The sequence below is a fragment of the Oncorhynchus masou genome, chromosome 17 (genome assembly GCF_036934945.1).
Source record: "Oncorhynchus masou masou isolate Uvic2021 chromosome 17, UVic_Omas_1.1, whole genome shotgun sequence".
NCBI lineage: Eukaryota > Metazoa > Chordata > Actinopteri > Salmoniformes > Salmonidae > Oncorhynchus > Oncorhynchus masou.
The window spans coordinates 41,531,163-41,550,736 of record NC_088228.1 but is presented as its reverse complement, the minus strand read 5'-3'; the positions used below and the strand labels follow the sequence as shown (position 1 = coordinate 41,550,736).

At 47.2% G+C, this 19,574-nt stretch overlaps 1 protein-coding gene across 4 annotated transcripts; it reads left to right on the top strand.

The window, feature by feature from the left end:
• Positions 1–273: 273 nt before the first annotated feature.
• capn10 (calpain 10) lies at positions 274–19,553 on the top strand. Of its 4 annotated transcripts, XM_064993403.1 has the most exons (13): positions 3,308–7,439; positions 8,856–8,974; positions 10,653–10,784; positions 11,437–11,633; positions 11,819–12,051; positions 12,314–12,455; positions 12,841–13,007; positions 13,177–13,436; positions 13,533–13,735; positions 13,939–14,194; positions 14,466–14,665; positions 15,607–15,652; positions 18,138–19,553. In XM_064993403.1, exons 1-13 carry the CDS (start codon positions 7,421–7,423, stop codon positions 18,165–18,167), a joined length of 2,004 nt encoding a protein of 667 aa, XP_064849475.1. In that variant the 5' UTR covers positions 3,308–7,420; the 3' UTR covers positions 18,168–19,553. The 4 variants fall into 4 exon arrangements, with proteins under 4 accessions (XP_064849471.1, XP_064849474.1, XP_064849472.1 ...); XM_064993399.1 differs by lacking the exons at positions 15,607–15,652; positions 18,138–19,553 and adding an exon at positions 274–358 and having other exon boundaries at positions 7,305–7,439; positions 14,466–15,090; XM_064993402.1 differs by lacking the exons at positions 15,607–15,652; positions 18,138–19,553 and adding an exon at positions 278–358 and having other exon boundaries at positions 7,329–7,439; positions 14,466–15,090.
• Positions 19,554–19,574: the final 21 nt, after the last annotated feature.

Below are 19,574 nucleotides of genomic sequence, written 5' to 3'. Positions count from 1 at the left end.
GCCGGATTGTGTGCAAACACATATTAAGAAACAGGAGAGGGCATTGAGCTCCTGTAATTCGGTTTGGATAAGAGCGTCTGCTAAACGTTGGCTAAATATTATTCGAAGTAGCCTACAACAGTAACCCTCTTAACCTCAACCTGTTTTCTTATTTCCAAACGTCCATCCAAGCAAGCGAATGTTGCTATGTCATGTGATGTGATGCCTGTCTATTCCAGATAAACCTTGTGTAATGCAATGTATAGCCACGGGGTGGGACCATAATACCAAAAACTCGCAAACTGGAAGGATTCGCATAATAAATGGGCCGCTTGCTGTCACTGTCCTTCCGGGAGAGATTTGGCAGGACTATATTCAGGTATTTGCCTGCTATGTTTCTTTTCAGTTTTCTCAATTGTATGTATGCACTCCTATGGTAAAAATATGTGATTTCAGCGTTTAAAGTAGTTTTTATCATTGTCTAATAGCGATGTAAAACGTAGTTAGCTAACATGCCTAGTTTACTAACGTTAGTTAGCTAGTTATTTAGCGTTCGCCAGCTAACGTTAGCCAGCTAGCCATCATCCACATTATTTAAAAAATGCTGACTGCAGTGAACGATGCACGATTGTGGCAAGGAGCTAGCTAGACCTCTCACTCTGAGGCTGTAACCCAGGGTTCTTTAATGACTCGTCTGATATTCATTGTGTTTCTTCTCTATTGTCTCTGCTTGGGATTACCTTTATAGCTAGCCTACTACCAAAGATGTTTATAACCAACCCAAGATAGACCAGAGCCTGTCGTTTCCCATGGGAGCAGATGAATCATAGTAGTGGCCAGAACAAACAAGGAGGTGGGCAGAGCCAAGCGTGAGCTAGTGAGATACTATTGGCGCATTCTATCATTGATTTGCATATATCCGTTAGGCAACGCCCCACTTGTGAAATGCGTGTGTGTGCACACACTTAATTTAACCCTGCACTCCTAAACAACGCAATTAAAAATATAACTAAACTTTGGCAAAGTGCCAAGTCTATAAAAACGTAGTGCAGTGTGTTGGTACTATATTTGTAGTTTGGGGAACCGAATTTCTTTTGATTATATGTTTCATCGATGAGAAAATTTGCAGAATGTCGGGCAGTTTCACCTAGTTCTATCCTCTTCCAATACCCTCGAGTGGACTTCCTCCCACGACCACACATTCGGTGGTTAGAAAACCTTCTGAACAATGCTTCATCTTTATAGCCCCATGTGACGTGCCCCGGTTACCCCCTCTGTGCTTGCACTCCTAAACAACGCCATTTTTTGAAACTTTGGTAAGGGGTAAAGTCTACAAATCATAGTCCACCCTACTTGTTACACATTCTAGTTTTGGTAATGTAAAACTGTGGCAACTGGGCTTCCTCTCGTCACCGTATTTGTTATTGAGTGGAAACGCAAACTAAATGCTTTACATTTAATACATCCGGTGAAATCTGTCTCTTTGTACTATCAGTGTTACTACTGTGCTCCTGTGTGTGTGTGCGTACACTTGTGATTTTTGGAGTAGCAGCAGGGTTGCCAAATCAAGCTATAATTTATGACGCAATGACAACTCAACCCCCCCACAAAGCTTGAAAACTAGCACCAAATTTTTTTACGAAGAATGTGGAGTTGGCACATGTTTCCAATAGGTGTCTCTATAATGACAATCTATGTAAATACAACTGGTAAAATTGCTCTAACTTTAAATTGTTCTCTTCATATCTCCTTTTGTTATTGGTTTACACCAAATTATTTAATATGAACTATAGAAGGGAAAAACCGAAAAGCCCCAACATTTTGCTATTTGTCTTTTATTTAATAAACAATGTAAATTAATGTGTGGCTGCAGGCAGCTTGACGTACCAGTTCAAATCAAAATTTATTTGTCACATACACATGGTTAGCAGATGTTAATGCGAGTGTAGCGAAATGCTTGTGCTTCTAGTTCCGACAATGCAGTAATAACCAACAAGTAATCTAACTAACAATTCCAAAACTACTGTCTTATACACACAAGTGTAAGGAGATAAAGAATATGTACATAAAGATATATGAATGAGTGATGGTACAGAGCAGCATAGGCAAGATACAGTAGATGGTATCGAGTACAGTATATACATATGAGTTGAGTATGTAAACAAAGTGGCATAGTTAAAGTGGCTAGTGATACATGTATTACATAAAGATGCAGTAGATGATACAGAGTACAGTATATACGTATACATATGAGATGAATAATGTAGGGTATGTAAACATATTAGGTAGCATTGTTTAAAGTGGCGAGTGATATATTTTACATAATTTCCCATCAATTCCCATTAGTAAAGTGGCTGGAGTTGAGTCAGTGTGTTGGCAGCAGCCATTCAATGTTAGTGGTGGCTGTTTAACAGTCTGATGACCTTGAGATAGAAGCTGTTTTTCAGTCTCTCGGTCCCAGCTTTGATGCACCTGTACTGACCTCGCCTTCTGGATGATAGCGGGGTGAACAGGCAGTGGCTCGTGTGGTTGTTGTCCTTGATGATCTTTATGGCCTACCTGTAACATCGGGTGGTGTAGGTGTCCTGGAGGGCAGGTAGTTTGCCCCCGGTGATGCGTTGTGCAGACCTCACTACCCTCTGGAGAGCCTTACGGTTGTGGGCGGAGCAGTTGCCGTACCAGGCGGTGATACAGCCCACCAGGATGCTCTCGATTGTGCATCTGTAGACGTTTGTGAGTGCTTTTGGTGACAAGCCAAATTTCTTCAGCTTCCTGAGGTTGAAGAGGCGCTGCTGCGCCTTCTTCACGATGCTGTCTGTGTGAGTGGACCAATTCAGTTTGTCTGTGATGTGTATGCCGAGGAACTTAAAACTTACTACCCTCTCCACTACTGTTCCATCGATGTGGATAGGGGGGGTGTTCCCTCTGCTGTTTCCTGAAGTCCACAATCCCCTCCTTAGTTTTGTTGACGTTGAGTGTGAGGTTATTTTCCTGACACCACACTCCGAGGGCCCTCACCTCCTCCTTGTAGGCCGTCTCGTCGATGTTGGTAATCAAGCCTACCACTGTTGTGTCGTCCGCAAACTTGATGATTGAGTTGGAGGCGTGTGTGGCCATGCAGTCGTGGGTGAACAGGGATTTTAGGAGAGGGCTCAGAACGCACCCTTGTGGGGCCCCAGTGTTGAGGATCAGCGGGGTGGAGATGTTGTTGCCTACCCTCACCACCTGGGGGCGGCCCGTCAGGAAGTCCAGTACCCAGTTGCACAGGGCGGGGTCGAGACCCAGGGTCTCGAGCTTGATGACGAGCTTGGAGGGTACTATGGTGTTAAATGCCGAGCTGTAGTCGATGAACAGCATTCTCACAGGTATTCCTCTTGTCCAGATGGGTTAGGGCAGTGTGCAGTGTGGTTGAGATTGCATCGTCTGTGGACCTATTTGGGCGGTAAGCAAATTGGAGTGGGTCTAGGGTGTCAGGTAGGGTGGAGGTGATATGGTCCTTGACTAGTCTCTCAAAGCACTTCATGATGACGGAAGTGAGTGCTACGGGGCGGTAGTCGAACAATGGTGGCCCTCTTGAAGCATGTGGGAACAGCAGACTGGGATAGGGATTGATTGAATATGTCCGTAAACACACCAGCCAGCTGGTCTGCGCATGCTCTGAGGACGCGGCTGGGGATGCCGTCTGGGCCTGCAGCCTTGCGAGGGTTAACACGTTTAAATGTTTTACTCACCTCGGCAGCAGTGAAGGAGAGTCCGCATGTTTTGGTTGCAGGCCGTGTCAGTGCCACTGTATTGTCCTCAAAGCGGGCAAAAGGTTATTTAGTCTGCCTGGGAGTAAGACATTCTGGTCCGTGACGGGGCTGGCTTTCCTTTTGTAATCCAAGATTGACTGTAGACCCTGCCACATACCTCAATTATCCATCCCTCTGGAGCAAGATGGAAAGGAAAGCGCGAAAGGAGATCCTTCACGAGTCCAGTACATCAAGAGTTGTATTCTACTATTAATCAATCACAACTATTATCATTTGTATTTTACCTTTACCGCAAGCAAGTCAGTTAAAAACAAATTCTTATTTTCAATGACAGCCTAGGAACAGGGGCAGAATGTCAGCTCGGGGATTCAATCTTGCAACCTTGCGGTTACTGGCCCAAAGCTCTAACCACTAAGCTACCTGTCACTCCTGACTACTTAGTCAGTAATTAAGTTAATTGGCTCCTCTCTGTCCTCACCTCCGCTGTGCTCCGCACTGCTGCACGCTGCTCTCTCTCTCTCTGACTTCAACTTTCTAGCCAATGTTAGCTAGCTAGCTTGCTACATACAGGGCTTAAGACTAACTTTTTTAATCACTGTCCCATAATTGTCCTGAAGTGCAATTTAAATTGTCCCAAACTGAACATGAACTTCCCAAATTCAAATACGTGTTGATGTTTTTTGATATGCCAACATGGGTCTACTCTAGAACATATAGGTCAGTCATTCTTAAACGACTAATAAGAGTAGCCTACTACTAAAATAAATACATGGAACTGTCAACTGAACCAGAAATTCACATAAAATTGCCTCTAAAATGGCCAACAATAATATTTACATATATTGTGCATAAATATACATAAATAATTAGTCTACATGTAAAAGTGTAGCCTAGGTTATTTAAGCAATAAGGCCAGAGGGGGTGTGGTATATGGCCAATATACAACGGCTAAGGTTGTCCTTATGAACGGCCTGGACAGTGCCTGGACACAGCCCTTAGCCGCAGTATATTGGCCATATACAGGGCCTTCGGAAAGTATTCAGACCCCTTGATTTTTCCCACATTTTGTTATGTTACAGCCTTATTCTAAAATGGTTTTAATTAAATAACATCCTCAGTAATCTACACACAATACCTACACACAATACCGAATACGGATCTGGGGATACCTGCCAAATCTCCTGAGAGGGAAAAGGTTTTTGTCATGGCCTCTTCACGACTATCTTGGTATGTTTGGACCAAGATAGTTTGTTGGTGATGTGGACATCAAGGAACTTGAAACTCTCGACCCGCTCCACTACAGCCCTGTTGTTGTTAATGGGGGCCTGTTCGGCCCTCCCTTTCCTGTAGACCACAATCAGCTCCTTTGTCTTGCTCACATTGAGGGAGAGGTTGTTGTCTTGGCACCACACTGCCAGGTCTCTGCGCTCCTCCCTATAGGCTGTCTCATCGTTTTTATTGATCAGGCCTACCACCTTTGTGTCGTCAGCAAACTTAATGATGGTATTTGAGTCATGCTTGGCCACACAGTCGTGGGTGAACAGGGAGTACAGGAGGGGACAAGCACGCACCCTTGAGGGGCCTCTGTGTTGAGGATCAGCGAGGTAGATGTGTTGTTGCTTACCCTTACCACTTGGGGCGGCCCATCAGGAAGTCCAAGATCCAGTTGCAGAGGGAGGTGTTTAGTCCCAGGGTCTTTAGCTTAGTGATGAGCTTTGTGGGCACTATGGTGTTGAACGCTGAGCTGTAGTCAATGAACAGCATTCTCACATAGGTGTTCCTTTTGTCCAGGTGAGAAAGGGCAGTGTGGAGTGCGATTTGAGATTGCGTCATCTGTGGATCTATTGGGGCGCTATGCAAATTGGAGTGGGTCTAGGGTTTCTGGGATGATGGTGTTGATGTGAGCCATGACCAGCCTTTCAAAGCACTTCATGGCTATTGACGTGAGTGCTACAGGGCGGTAATCATTTAGGCAGGTTACATTTGCTTTCTTTGGCACAGGGATTATGGTGGTCTGCTTGAAACATGTAGGTATTACAGACTCGGGCAGGGAGAGGTTGAAAATGTCAGTGAAGACACTTGACAGTTGGTGCGCACATGCTTTGAGTATACATCCTGGTAATCCGTCTGGCCCCGGGGATTTTGTAAATGTTGACCTGTTTGCTCACATCGGCTACCGAGACCGTGATCACACAGTCGACCGAAACAGCTGGTGCTTTCATGCTTGCTTCAGTGTTGCTTGCCTCAAAGCGAGCATTAAAGGCATTTCAAGCCCTGCAACATCCGACAAGCATCAGAGCCTGTATAGTAGGATTCGATCTTAGTCCTGTATTGCCGCTTTGCCTGTTTGATGTTTCATCTGAGGGCATAGCGGGATTTCTTATAAGCGTCCAGATTAGTGTCCCGCTCCTTGAAAGTGGCAGCTCTGGCCTTTATCTCAGTGAGGATGTTACCCGTAATCCATGGCTTCTGGTTGGAATATGTATGTACTGTCGCTGTTGGGACAAAGTTGTAGATTCACTTATTGATGAAGCCTGTGACTGAGTTGGCATACTCCTCAATGCCATTGGATGAATCCCGGAACATATCCCAGACTGTGCTAGCAAAACAGTCCTGTAGCGTAGCATCCGCATCATCTGACCACTTAGGTATTAAATATCATCTGGCCACTACTGTATTGAGAGAGTCACTGGTACTACCTGCTTTAGTTTCTGCTTGTAAGCCGGAATCAGGAGAATAGAATTATGGTCAGATTAGCCAAATGGAGGGCAAAGGAGAGCTTTGTATGTGTCTCTATGTGTGATTGTAAAGGTGGTCTTCTCTTTTTTTCTCTGGTTGCACATGGTTGCTGATAGAAATGGTAGAAAAGTCTACAAAACTTAGTCCACTCTGTTCAGAACAGTTCTAGTTTTGGAAACAGAAAACTGTATTGAGCTCAAATGTTTAATCAATGAGAAAAGTTGCCGAATGTCTCGCTCCATCTTCTCCCACTACCGGCCACTGGGCTTCCTCTAACCACCATATAAGGGTTACGTTAAATAAATAAAACGCTCCATCGGCTCCGTTTGCATATTCTGTGTAGACCCCTTTAGCTATGGCCATAACCAATGAAAAGGGGAATCACTATAGGACTAACTGACTTGCCTAGTTAAATAAAGATAAAAAAAATAAAAAATGTATTAATAAAACAAATGCCTTGTCCTTGTCAACACTCACACCTGTGTTAACGAGAGTATCACTGGCATGATGTTAGCTGGTCCTTTTGTGGCAGGGCTGAAATGCAGTGGAAATGTTTTTTTTTTTAGGATTCAGTTCATTTGCATAGCAAAGAGGGACTTTGCAATTCATCTGATCACTCTTCATAACATTCTCGAGTATATGCAAATTGCCATCATACAAACTGAGGCAGCAGACTTTGAAAATTAATATTTGTGTCATTCTCAAAACTTTTTGCCACAACTGTAGTCTATATTTGCATCAAAGCTCATCTGTTCATCTGGCTGTTTGTTTTGATATGCAAATGCTGGCTACCAATTTATCTTGCCATTACAGTCTGTTCTGATTATTTTGAAGAAAACATAATGCTGTATCTTCAAGAATGGTGGGGTCATGAAAAACCCAGCTCCTTGGTTGTGGAGTAGAGGAGAAGTAGTGCATCGTGGGTGATTCACAGACAAGACAGGGAGGCGATGGAGGAAGATGAGCGGGGTAAGTTTGAGGGTGACAGTCTCTTTTTAGTAAACAACTGTTGGTAACTTGACATTACGTATATACCTGTATACCCCTATACCTGTGTACTGCTGTTATTAGCCTATGAATTTATTTCGCTTTACTGTTATGTTGAAGGATCAATTACAGTTGAAGTCGGAAGTTTACATACACCTTAGCCAAATACGTTTAAACTCAGTTTTTCACAATTCCTGACATTTAATCCTAGTAAGAAATTCCTGTCTCGGTCAGTTAAGATCACCACTTTATTTTAAGAATGTGAAATGTCAGCTTTTATTTCATTCATCACATTCCCAGTGGGTCAGAAGTTTACATATATCCACAATATATCCACATCATTTTCCATCCTCATGATGCCATCTATTTTGTGAAGTGCACCAGTCTCTCCTGCTGCATAGCACCCCCCACAACATGATGCTGCCACCCCCGTGCTTCACGGTTGGGATGGGGTTCTTCGGCTTGCAAGCCTCACCCTTTTTCCTCCAAACATAATGATGGTCATTATGGCCAAACAGTTCTATTTTTGTTTCATCAGACCAGAGGACATTTCTCCAAAAAATACAATCATTGTCCCAATGTGCAGTTGCAAACCGTAGTCTGGCTTTTTTATGGCGGTTTTGGAGCAGTGGCTTCTTCCTTGCTGAGCGGCCTTTCAGGTTATGTTGATATAGGACTCGTTTTACTGTGGATATAGATACTTTTGTACCTGTTTCCTCCAGAATCTTCACAAGGTCCTTTGCTGTTATTCTGGGATTTGCAATTTTTGCACCAAAGGAGACGGAATTCATTTCCTTCCTGAGCGGTATGACAACTGCGTGGTCCCATGGTGTTTATACTTGTGTACTATTGTTTGTACAGATGAACATGGTACCTTCTGGCGTTTGGAAATTGCTCCCAAAGATGAACCAGACTTTTCTTCTGAGGTCTTGGCTGATTTCTGTTGATTTTCCCATGATGTCAAGCAAAGAGCCACTGAGTTTGAAGGTAGGCCTTGAAATACATCCACAGGTACACTTCCAATTGACTCAAATGATGTCAGAAGCCATGACATAATTTTCTGGAATTTTCCATGCCGTTTAAAGGCACAGTCAATTTAGTGTTTGTAAACTTCTGACCCACTGGAATTGTGATAGAGTGAAATAATCTGTCTGTAAACAATTGTTGGAAAAATGACTTGTGTCATGCACGAAGTAGATGTCCTAACCGACTTGCCAAAACTATAGTTTGTTACCAAGACATTTGTGGAGTGGTTGAAAAATGACTTTTAATGGCTCAAACCTAAGTGTATGTAAACTTCCGACTTCAACTGTATATTTTGCAGGAAATTACATTTTATAAAATAGAATTGAATATCCCTTCTAGTGTTGATAACATGCTCCTCCATCACTGTTTTAGCTGTAGAATTCAAGGGTCTGTTTGAGGACCCTGCCTTCATCTGTGAGGACTCCCTGTTCTCAGACTACTCCACCCCTATCGCCAGGTTCCAGGATGACATCACATGGCTCCGCCCACAGGTGAGACCCGGGCCTACAACTTATCCAATCAGAATTGCCCTTAGGTATGTCAAAATATACCTTCTGAAAGTATTCAGACCCCTTGACTTTAACATTTATTTTGCTACTTTACAGTCTTATTCTGAAAATGATTAAATAGTTTTTCCTCCCCTCATCAATATACACACAATACCCCATAATTTACTGATTTATAAAAAATAAAAAATGGACATTTACATAAGTATGCTGACCCTTTACTCAGTTCTTTGTTGAAGCGCCTTTGGCAGTGATTACAACATCAACTCTTCTTGGGTATGACACAACAAGCTTGGCACACCTGTATTTGGGGATTTTCTCCCATTCTTCTCTGCAGATCCTCTCAAGCTCAGTCACGTTGGATGGGGAGCGCTGCTGCACAGCTATTTCCAGGTCTTTCCAGAGATGTTCGATCGGGTTCAAGTCCAGACTCTGGCTGTGCCACTCAAGGACATTCAGAGACTTGTCCCAAAGCCATTCCTGCGTTGTCTTGGCTGTGTGCTTAGGGTCATTGTCATGTTTGAAGGGGAACCTTCGCCCCCAGTCTGAGGTCCTGAGTGCTCTGGAGCAGGTTTCCATCAAGGATCTCTCTGTACTTTGCTCCGTTCATCTTTGCCTCCATCCTGACTAGTCTCCCAGTCCCTGCCGCTGAAAAACATCCCCACAGCATGATGTTGCCACCACCATGCTTCACCGTAGGGATGGTGCCAGGTTTCCTCCAGACCTGACGCTTGGCATTCATACCAAAGAGTTCAATCTTGGTGTCATCAGACCAGAGAATCTTGTTTCTCATGGTCTGAGAGTCTTTAGGTGCCTTTTGGCAAACCCCTAAGCATGCTGTCATGTGCCTTTTACTGAGGAGGGGCTTCCGTCTGGCCACTGTAACATAAAGGCCAGATTGATGGAGTACTGCAGAGATTGTTGTCCTTCTGGAAGTTTATCCCATCTCCACAGAGGACGAGAGCTCTGTCAGAGTGACCATCACGTTCTTGGTCACCTCCCTGACCAAGGTCCTTCTCTCTCCCCCGATTGCTCAGTTTGGCGGGGCGGCCAGCTCTAGGAAGAGTCTTGGTGGTTCCAAACTTCTTCCATTTAAGAATGATTGAGGCCACTGTGTTCTTTGGGACATTCAATGCTTCAGACATTTTTTAGTACACTTCCCCAGATCTGTGCCTCAACACAATCCTGTCTCAGAGCTCTACGGACAATTCTTTCGACCTCATGGCTTGGTTTTTGCTCTGACATGCACTGTCAACTGTGGGACCTTTATATAGACAGGTGTGTGCCTTTCCAAAACATGCCCAATCAATTGAATTTACCGCAGGTGGACTCCAATCAAGTTGTAGAAACATCAAGGATGGTCAATGGAAGCAGGATGCACCTGAGCTCAATTTCGAGTCTCATAGAATAGGGGCAGAATACTTATGTAAATAAGGTATTTCTGTTTTTTATTTGTACTTTGTCGTTAGTGAAAAGGGTTCTGAACACTTTCCCGAATGCACAGTATATGCGATTTATATTCTGTGTTCCTTCCATTCATGTTCGTTTTTCCTCAACACCGTGTGAACACTTGATCACATAATGGAAACAAGCATGTCCAATCTGCTCACAATGATTCTGTATGTCTGTTAATGGTGACATATTTCTCTCTCTGTCCTTACAGGAGATCTGCCCGTCTCCTGCACTCTTCCCTGACAACACCAATGACGGCCATGCAAAGCAAGGCCTCCTGGGAGACTGCTGGTTCCTCTGTGCCTGCACAATCTTACTGAAGTACCAGCATTTGATGAACAAGGTAAAGCTGCACAAATTTGTAACGTATGTGTGACCGACCGGCTCGATTCTGTCATATGTAGCAAAATTTGAAATGGTTTTTAACGAACACTTTTGAGAAAATGGCCCTTGAATGTTTTGGTACCTACTGGACAGCATTGTTCACACCCTTTTAAGCTTTAGCCCCACATGTGAGGCTATGTACTAAACAACCAAAGATGTCAATACTAAGGCTGGTTTATACTACGGGTGTGTTCGTACATTTTATCTGGAGTGGTGCCAGAGTGTGCTCTGGCATTCGTAATCTCAGAGCTTTGTAAGATTCGCTCGTAAATTCAGAGCGTTTCGCTCTCGAAGTGTACGCTGGACGTTCTGGCCGAAAAGTAGGGTTGATCCGAACATTCTGTCCTAACAACAGCAGTCAAGCACCCAAGCTAACTGGCTAACGTTGGCTAGCTTGCTAGCTACTTCCAGACACAAATGAGAGAACAGCTCACTCTGACCATTTTACTCGCCCTAGCAGAGCTGGTTAGGCTGTTTTTATGTTCAGTTCAAATGGTGCTCCTGTGAAGTAGCGACATACGCCTAGTTTCCTGAAACGAGTCACATGTTGTTGATTGGTGACTTTTATCAATACCAAAACACTGTGATAAACCCAGTGCCCTGTCCCCTAGGTGGTGCCCCCTGCCCAGCCCCTGTGGGGGGAGAGGGGGTACCGGGGCTCCTTCCTCTTCCGTCTCTGGCAGCATGGCTGCTGGACAGAGGTAACCGTTGACGACCGGCTGCCCTGCCTCAACGGAAAGCTCTGCTTCTCGCGCTGCCAATCCCCCACTGCTTTTTGGGTTGCTCTGCTGGAGAAGGCCTACGCCAAGTGAGTGACAGGTGGAAGGTTGAAATTGACTAACAGCGTTTCTGCATCTAGTCATTAATATTGGGTCTCCAAATATTCTATACTGTTCCAATCACATACCATTCCATACCATACAATACTGTAGTTAGGTTTTGTGACTTTCTCTGATACACCCATGTTGTCTCCTGTCCCTACTCCTCCCCCAGGCTGCAGGGGTCATATGAGCGCCTATGGGCGGGGCAGGTCTCTGAGGCCCTGGTAGACCTGACAGGGGGGCTGGCGGAGCGCTGGAGCCTGGGGGATTGTGGCACAGAGGAGGACCAGGGTCAGGGGTCATCTGACATTGACTGGGTCAGGAGGAGGAGGCTGGATCTGGACCTGCTGCATGCGGTCAGAGAGGGCTGTTCAGTCAGCTGCTCTGTACACAGCGCCCCCGGAGGTAAGGAGGAAAATGACTGGTCTGGGAATATTCTGCTGTTTTCACATTTGAAACACAAAAATAGCTCTGGGCTGTGCAGACCATTGTTCTCCAATGGAGAAGGAATGCAGTTTTCTAAGAATCTTACTGAAAGCCTTCTATTGAAATCTTGTGACTGACCTTTCAAAGTAAGGTACTGGCACACCCCCAAGTCTGCTAATAGGCAAGTAGCTAAAATATTGTTTAGGGCTATATTTACCCCAACTGCCCCCTTCTACCCTAGGTGCCAGTGAGTTGGGGCAGTTCCACGCCCTGAGTGTGATGGAGTGGGTGGACGTGAGGACGGTGGAACGGGGTGGAGTACGTCTAATCAGGATCAGAAACCCCTGGGGCAGACGCTGCTGGGAGGGAGCATGGAGAGAGAGGTAGGGTGTTTGTGCCCGCACAGCTGCGGTCCCAGGGGTAATGTTCCCCCTCTCCCACCAGACCCCCCCCCCCCCTTCTGCTTTTCTGCCTGTGTGTGCGCCATTGCTGTGACTTCTGTTGCACAGACAGCTTCTCCCACTCTGGTTTGCAGCAGAATTTATTGGGAAATGTGTAGCTAGAATTAACGATTTAAAGTTGCTGCAAGGGTCTGAAAAAACTCACTAGATATTATTACATTTGGGCACCGTGGACATGGGTAGGGCTTAAAATTAATTCCCTTGCAGGGCTCGCGTGTGTGTGTGTCATTTTGAGCCTGAATCCATCTGTAATTATTTTCTTAAGAACCTCTGTCTCAGTAATAAACTGGCCACTCTCACCTGGCAGTGGAGAAGGCTGGAACTCTCTGGACCCGGCCTGTACTCTGAACTTGCTGGGCCGGGCCCAGGAGGCAGAGTTCTGGGTGGACGAGACTGAATTCCTGTTGCAGTTTGATGATGTCACAGTGGGGTATCCTATCAATGAGGAGGGACACCTGCAGAGCATCTATTCTGGTATGCTCACTCAATACTTCCTCATTATATAAGCATTAGACAAAGTTGAATAGTTTTGAATGTATGAGAACGTCTGACGATCTTTGGTTTGGGGGTGAACTATCCCTTCATAAAAGCAAAGCCAGTGTTGTTGTGATTGTGTGATTCACAGCCCCTATCTGTCCAATAGGCAAGCTGCTGACTCATAGCCACCAGACCAGCGATCGCTGGGTCAAAGGTCACTCAGCAGGTGGTTGCCGTAACAACAGTAGCTTTGGCAGCAACCCTCAGTTCTGGCTGCGGGTGTTTGAGAGGGGAGAGGTGCTGGTGTCTCTGCTACAGCACAGAAGGTATAGCAGGAACACAGCACACCACTACACACAGTCACCAGAAGAGGGCAGCACCACACAACACCAACACTACCAGGCCATCGCTTTGCACATGTGGAAGGTTGGTACTGCACTGTAACCTTGTAGCTGATAGATGTTAAAATAAGAGTGTGTGTGTGTGTGTAATACGTACATCTGTCTGTCTGTCAATCCCCAGGTAGAGAAGAAGTGTTTGAACCTGTCTGGGACTCTGAACAGCCCTCCCTGTGCCTCCACACACTGCCACGCCTACGAGCGTGAGGTGGTACTACACACACACCTGGACCCTGGCTGCCACCTGCTCATCCCCAGTACCTTCCTCCAGGGGGGTGAAGGCAGCTTCCTGCTCAGGGTCTTCTCCTCTTCCCCCACCTCACTCAGGTCAGTGGGACTAACATTTAGCAGAAGACTGTGACCATAAAGAGATGGGTCAAATAGGGAACCAAATACTGAATCAAAATGTATCAGAAGTTTTGCTTTTCATACATAAAAAGTGGTTTATATATCATTCCATTTGTTTTGTAGATCATGTTGTCTTACAAGTCTAGGGAACTCTATCTATATGTTCCCCCATCCTCCTGCAGTGCTGTGAAGACCCCGGGGCCCTCTTTGCCATTGGTAACAGAGGGGGAGTGGGAGACAAACTACTTACGGGGCGCATGGGTCACAGGGTCATCGGCCGGGGGGAGCAGGAACTTCCTGTCTCACTGGCAGAATCCAAGGTTCCCGGTCACCATGGGTGACAACATAGCGGGGTCAACAGGGGTCAATGTTAGGGTCACCCTCCACCAGAACTGCCCTGACACTGACCTCCAGGCCATCGGCTTTCACCTGTACAAGGTGAGCTGAGTTGTATTCATTAGGGAGCAAAACGTTTTGCAATGAGTTTATTATTGAAGTCTAAGTAGTCCGTCCTTGTTTTCGTCCTTTTTCTTCTGCTTGGTGCCTAATAAAACCCTGGTTTATTAACAGTATGTGGTTAGCCTATCTAAAATATGTCCTTAATGTAGAATCTATGGTTTAGCCTGTTGATATGTTGTTTTAATCCTCCTTTAAAATCTGTCTATATGAAGATGATTATGTTGTGACATGTGAACCTCTGTGTATCCAGACTCCAGAGGGACAGGAGCAGGCCGAGTCGACAGTACCCAGGGAGGAGGAACCGGTGGCCAGCTGCATTCCTCACTGCTACACCCAGGCTGTCAGTCTGGCCTGCTGCCTTCCTCCAGGAGCCTATGTCATAGTGCCCTCCACCTACCAGCCTGACTCCCCAGGCCAGTTCACCCTCACTGTGGCTCGCAAAATACACAGGTAGACCTGCTTCTATTCCACTCCCTACTCCCTTAATACCTTCTCCTAGCCCCTATGTCAGTCTGGCCTGCTGCCTTCCTCCAGGAGCCTATGTCATAGTGCCCTCCACCTACCAGCCTGACTCCCCAGGCCAGTTCACCCTCACTGTGGCTCGCAAAATACACAGGTAGACCTGCTTCTATTCCACTCCCTACTCCCTTAATACCTTCTCCTAGCCCCTATGTCAGTCTGGCCTGCTGCCTTCCTCCAGGAGCCTATGTCATAGTGCCCTCCACCTACCAGCCTGACTCCACAGGCCAGTTCACCCTCACTGTGGCTCGCAAAATACACAGGTAGACCTGCTTCTATTCCACTCCCTACTCCCTTAATACCTTCTCCTAGCCCCTATGTCAGTCTGGCCTGCTGCCTTCCTCCAGGAGCCTATGTCATAGTGCCCACCCACCTACCAGCCTGACTCCCCAGGCCAGTTCACCCTCACTGTGGCTCGCAAAATACACAGGTAGACCTGCTTCTATTCCACTCCCTACTCCCTTAATACCTTCTCCTAGCCCCTATGTCAGTCTGGCCTGCTGCCTTCCTCCAGGAGCCTATGTCATAGTGCCCTCCACCTACCAGCCTGACTCCCCAGGCCAGTTCACCCTCACTGTGGCTCGCAAAATACACAGGTAGACCTGCTTCTATTCCACTCCCTACTCCCTTAATACCTTCTCCTAGCCCCTATGTCAGTCTGGCCTGCTGCCTTCCTCCAGGAGCCTATGTCATAGTGCCCTCCACCTACCAGCCTGACTCCCCAGGCCAGTTCACCCTCACTGTGGCTCGCAAAATACACAGGTAGACCTGCTTCTATTCCACTCCCTTAATACCTTCTCCTAGCCCCTATGCCCTTGTGATTGTGTTCATTTTTAATAATAATATGATGGTGTGTTGTACTTGTGTTTCAGGAGAGTGGTAAAGAGTCAGGAAAGACTGGGGAGAGCCATTCAAGAGGTGAGTGAGTGTTGGGCTATGTGTACAAGACCTATACTTTGCAACAAACACACTTCCTAAACCAATTTAGTGTACCATAGTGCACAAACACTTTTCAACTGTGTTGAATGGCAGTATTTATTCACTGTCTGTTAGTGGTGTGTGGGTCAGTTATGTTATACATCTGAGGCCCGCACCCGCCCCTAACCCATCCGCACCCGCCCCTAACTCATCCGCAACCGCCCCTAACCCATCCGCAACCGCCCCTAACCCATCCGCAACCGCCCGACTATATGATAAGGTGAACATCTGAGGCCCGCACCCGCCCCTAACCCATCCGCACCCGCCCCTAACCCATCCGCACCCGCCCGACTATATGATAAGGTGAACATCTGAGGCCCGCACCCACCCCTAACCCATCCGCACCCGCCCCTAACCCATCAGCAACCGCCCCTAACCCATCCGCAACCGCCCCTAACCCATCAGCAACCACCCCTAACCCATCCGCAACCGCCCGACTATATGATAAGGTGAACATCTGAGGCCCGCACCCACCCCTAACCCATCCGCACCCGCCCCTAACCCATCCGCACCCGCCCCTAACCCATCAGCCACCGCCCCTAACCCATCAGCAACCGCCCCTAACCCATCAGCAACCGCCCCTAACCCATCAGCAACCGCCCCTAACCCATCAGCAACCGCCCCTAACCCATCAGCAACCGCCCCTAACCCATCAGCCACCGCCCCTAACCCATCCGCAACCGCCCCTAACCCATCAGCAACCGCCCCTAACCCATCCGCAACCGCCCGACTATATGATAAGGTGAACATCTGAGGCCCGCACCCGCCCTAACCCATCCGCACCCGCCCTAACCCATCCGCACCCGCCCTAACCCATCCGCAACCGCCCTAACCCATCCGCAACCGCCCCTAACCCATCCGCAACCGCCCCTAACCCATCAGCAACCACCCCTAACCCATCCGCAACCGCCCGACTATATGATAAGGTAAACATCTGAGGCCCGCACCCGCCGCTAACCCATCCGCAACCGCCCGACTATATGATAAGGTGAACATCTGAGGCCCGCACCCGCCCCTAACCCATCCGCAACCGCCCCTAACCCATCCGCACCCACCCCTAACCCATCAGCAACCGCCCCTAACCCATCCGCAACCGCCCCTAACCCATCCGCAACTGCCCGACTATATGATAAGGTGAACATCTGTGGCCCGCACCCACCCCTAACCTATCCGCACCCGCCCGACTATATGATAAGGTGAACATCTGAGGCCCGCACCCGCCTCTAACCCATCCGCAACCGCCCGACTATATGATAAGGTGAACATCTGAGGCCCGCACCCACCCCTAACACATCCGCACCCACCCCTAACCCATCAGCAACCGCCCGACTATATGATAAGGTGAACATCTGAGGCCCGCACCCGCCTCTAACCCATCCGCAACCGCCCGACTATATGATAAGGTGAACATCTGAGGCCCGCACCCGCCCCTAACCCATCCGCACCCGCCCGACTATATGATAAGGTGAACATCTGAGGCCCGCACCCACCCCTAACCCATCAGCAACTGCCCGACTATATGATAAGGTGAACATCTGAGGCCCGCACCCACCCCCCTAACCCGCTAATATAGAAAATGCGCTGTAGGCTACATTTAGAGACGGCAGAACGATGTTTTGACAGGGGGTGCAGGATTTATTTAGCCTGATTGGAAATGTTTGTGTTTTTAATTTACTACATTTTGGTAGGCTATTTGTTATTCAACTATAATTAGATACATGCAGCTTCTCTTCTGTCATTATATGCTGCCCTAGAAGACAAAATAAACCCTTGGTCACCAGAATAATTGATAGAATCTAAAGTCTCTGCTTCTTTCGCAGAGCAAAATGTCCAAATGACATCAGTTTGAGCTGTTGTGGGGAAATAGAAATCTGTGAAAACAACCCGACATGTTTCTGATGAGATTTCAATTCGAGTTGGGTGCATATTTTATGTGGTTGAAATGCTATTTTATGATGCAGATAAAGATGTATATCATCTGTAGAGGTGGCAACTGCGCATTCGCATTCTCTCAAGATGCTGAAAGAAAGTAACCATATTTCTCCACTTCTGTTCCCCAGTCAGGCCTATATGAAGTCCCCATCTTGTGACTGCGCTTCACAATCATCACACACAACACTGCTATCATCCTCTTTTACCACATCACCAAGACATACCCTTCTCTTTATTTGCAACTCTCCATTTAGCAGATTTTCTCTTATTGAATTAAACTCAGACGTTTCCTTTTTGCTCGTCCCCAAAGGCATTTTGCGATTGGCGTGGAGGCTATTTTGCGGGTGTGCAGTTCGGCTCTAAAGCTTATTATAACATACTAATACCAGATGACCTCAAATAATTAAAGAAAAACCTCAATGTAGATATATATTGCACAAGAATGATACATTTATGGATTTTATAAGGTCTCTCTCTCTCTCTCTGGCGACAGGTCTCTCACATATCTGTGATGCGTAGTTAGCTCTGGGAGCTGTGCTGCCGCTGTGCTGACGTGGGCTCACATCACTTCGGCCCTTGGCCACACATGAAAGGAGCGGGTCCCCCCCCCCCCCCATGCCGAACACGCACGGCCTGGGCTCAGGGCCTTTATCCCCAGCCTGGCGAGGCTCAGGGAGCCGATCGGCATCTCTTCTTTCTGTCTCTCTCTCTCCCGGCTGCGATTAGCACATCACAGGTTGTCGTTGGGCCAGGCGCTAATGGGAGCTGACGGGGCTGGCCGGTGTAAACAAACAGCCGCCATTGAAGAGGCCCGCTCACTATGCTCACTCGCTGGCCCGTCGGCCTGAGACAAAGGGCCCACTCATGGAGCTCCTTGCTGGGGCAGAGAGGGCAGAAGCAAGGGGTCGGACCTCACCACACTGCAGTGCACCCACCCAGCCTCAGACCCAAACCCCAGGGCTGCCTGTGACTGAACTTTGCCTTCATCCATGCCCCCAGAGTAGATAGAAGTTTCCCCTAACCAGTGATATTTTGTCATCCCCTTAATGTTTGAGTTTAGGATTAAGGGTGTGGTGAATGTGATTATAAATATGTGGCTAAGGATAGCTTTAACATCAAGCCCTTGTCCTCTGACCACAAACAGAGTAGCCCCCTCACCCCACAACCCCCACACCTGAGACTCTGCTGCAGCCCCCGTCCCTATCACCCTCACACCCTTAGAACTGGACCCGGGACTGCTGTTTGAAGTGGCTGCATGATGAACAGTACAGGGGGCGATATGGGGCGAAGCGGCACTACTTAGGCAACAGATTCTTTGGAAGAAGCCGCCAGTGTTTTGGCTCTGCACGCAGTGGCTGAAAAGGGTGTGTGTGTGTGTGTGTGTGTGCTGGTGTGGTAACTAACTTGAAAAGGCAGGGTGTGTGTTGCTGGTGTGGTAACTAACTTGAAAAGGCAGGGTGTGTGTTGCTGGTGTGGTAACTAACTTGAAAAGGCAGGGTGTGTGTGTGTGTGTGTTGCTGGTGTGGTAACTAACTTGAAAAGGCAGGGTGTGTGTGTGTGTGTGTGTGTTGCTGGTGTGGTAACTAACTTGAAAAGGCAGGGTGTGTGTGTGTGTGTGTGTTGCTGGTGTGGTAACTAACTTGAAAAGGCAGGGTGTGTGTGTGTGTGTGTTGCTGGTGTGGTAACTAACTTGAAAAGGCAGGGTGTGTGTGTGTGTGTGTGTGTGTTGCTGGTGTGGTAACTAACTTGGGTACCACTGCCACTCCAACTGTTGACTGATTACAATGGTTTTATTATCTGAGAGTATTACTGTGTTGTTGTACTTTTGTTGTCAGTGTGTTTGTGTGTTTAAATATACAGAAGATGCAGTTGTTGATGGAACTATAATAAAGTTGTATCCTGCACACTACACTTCAGCTGTGACCATCAT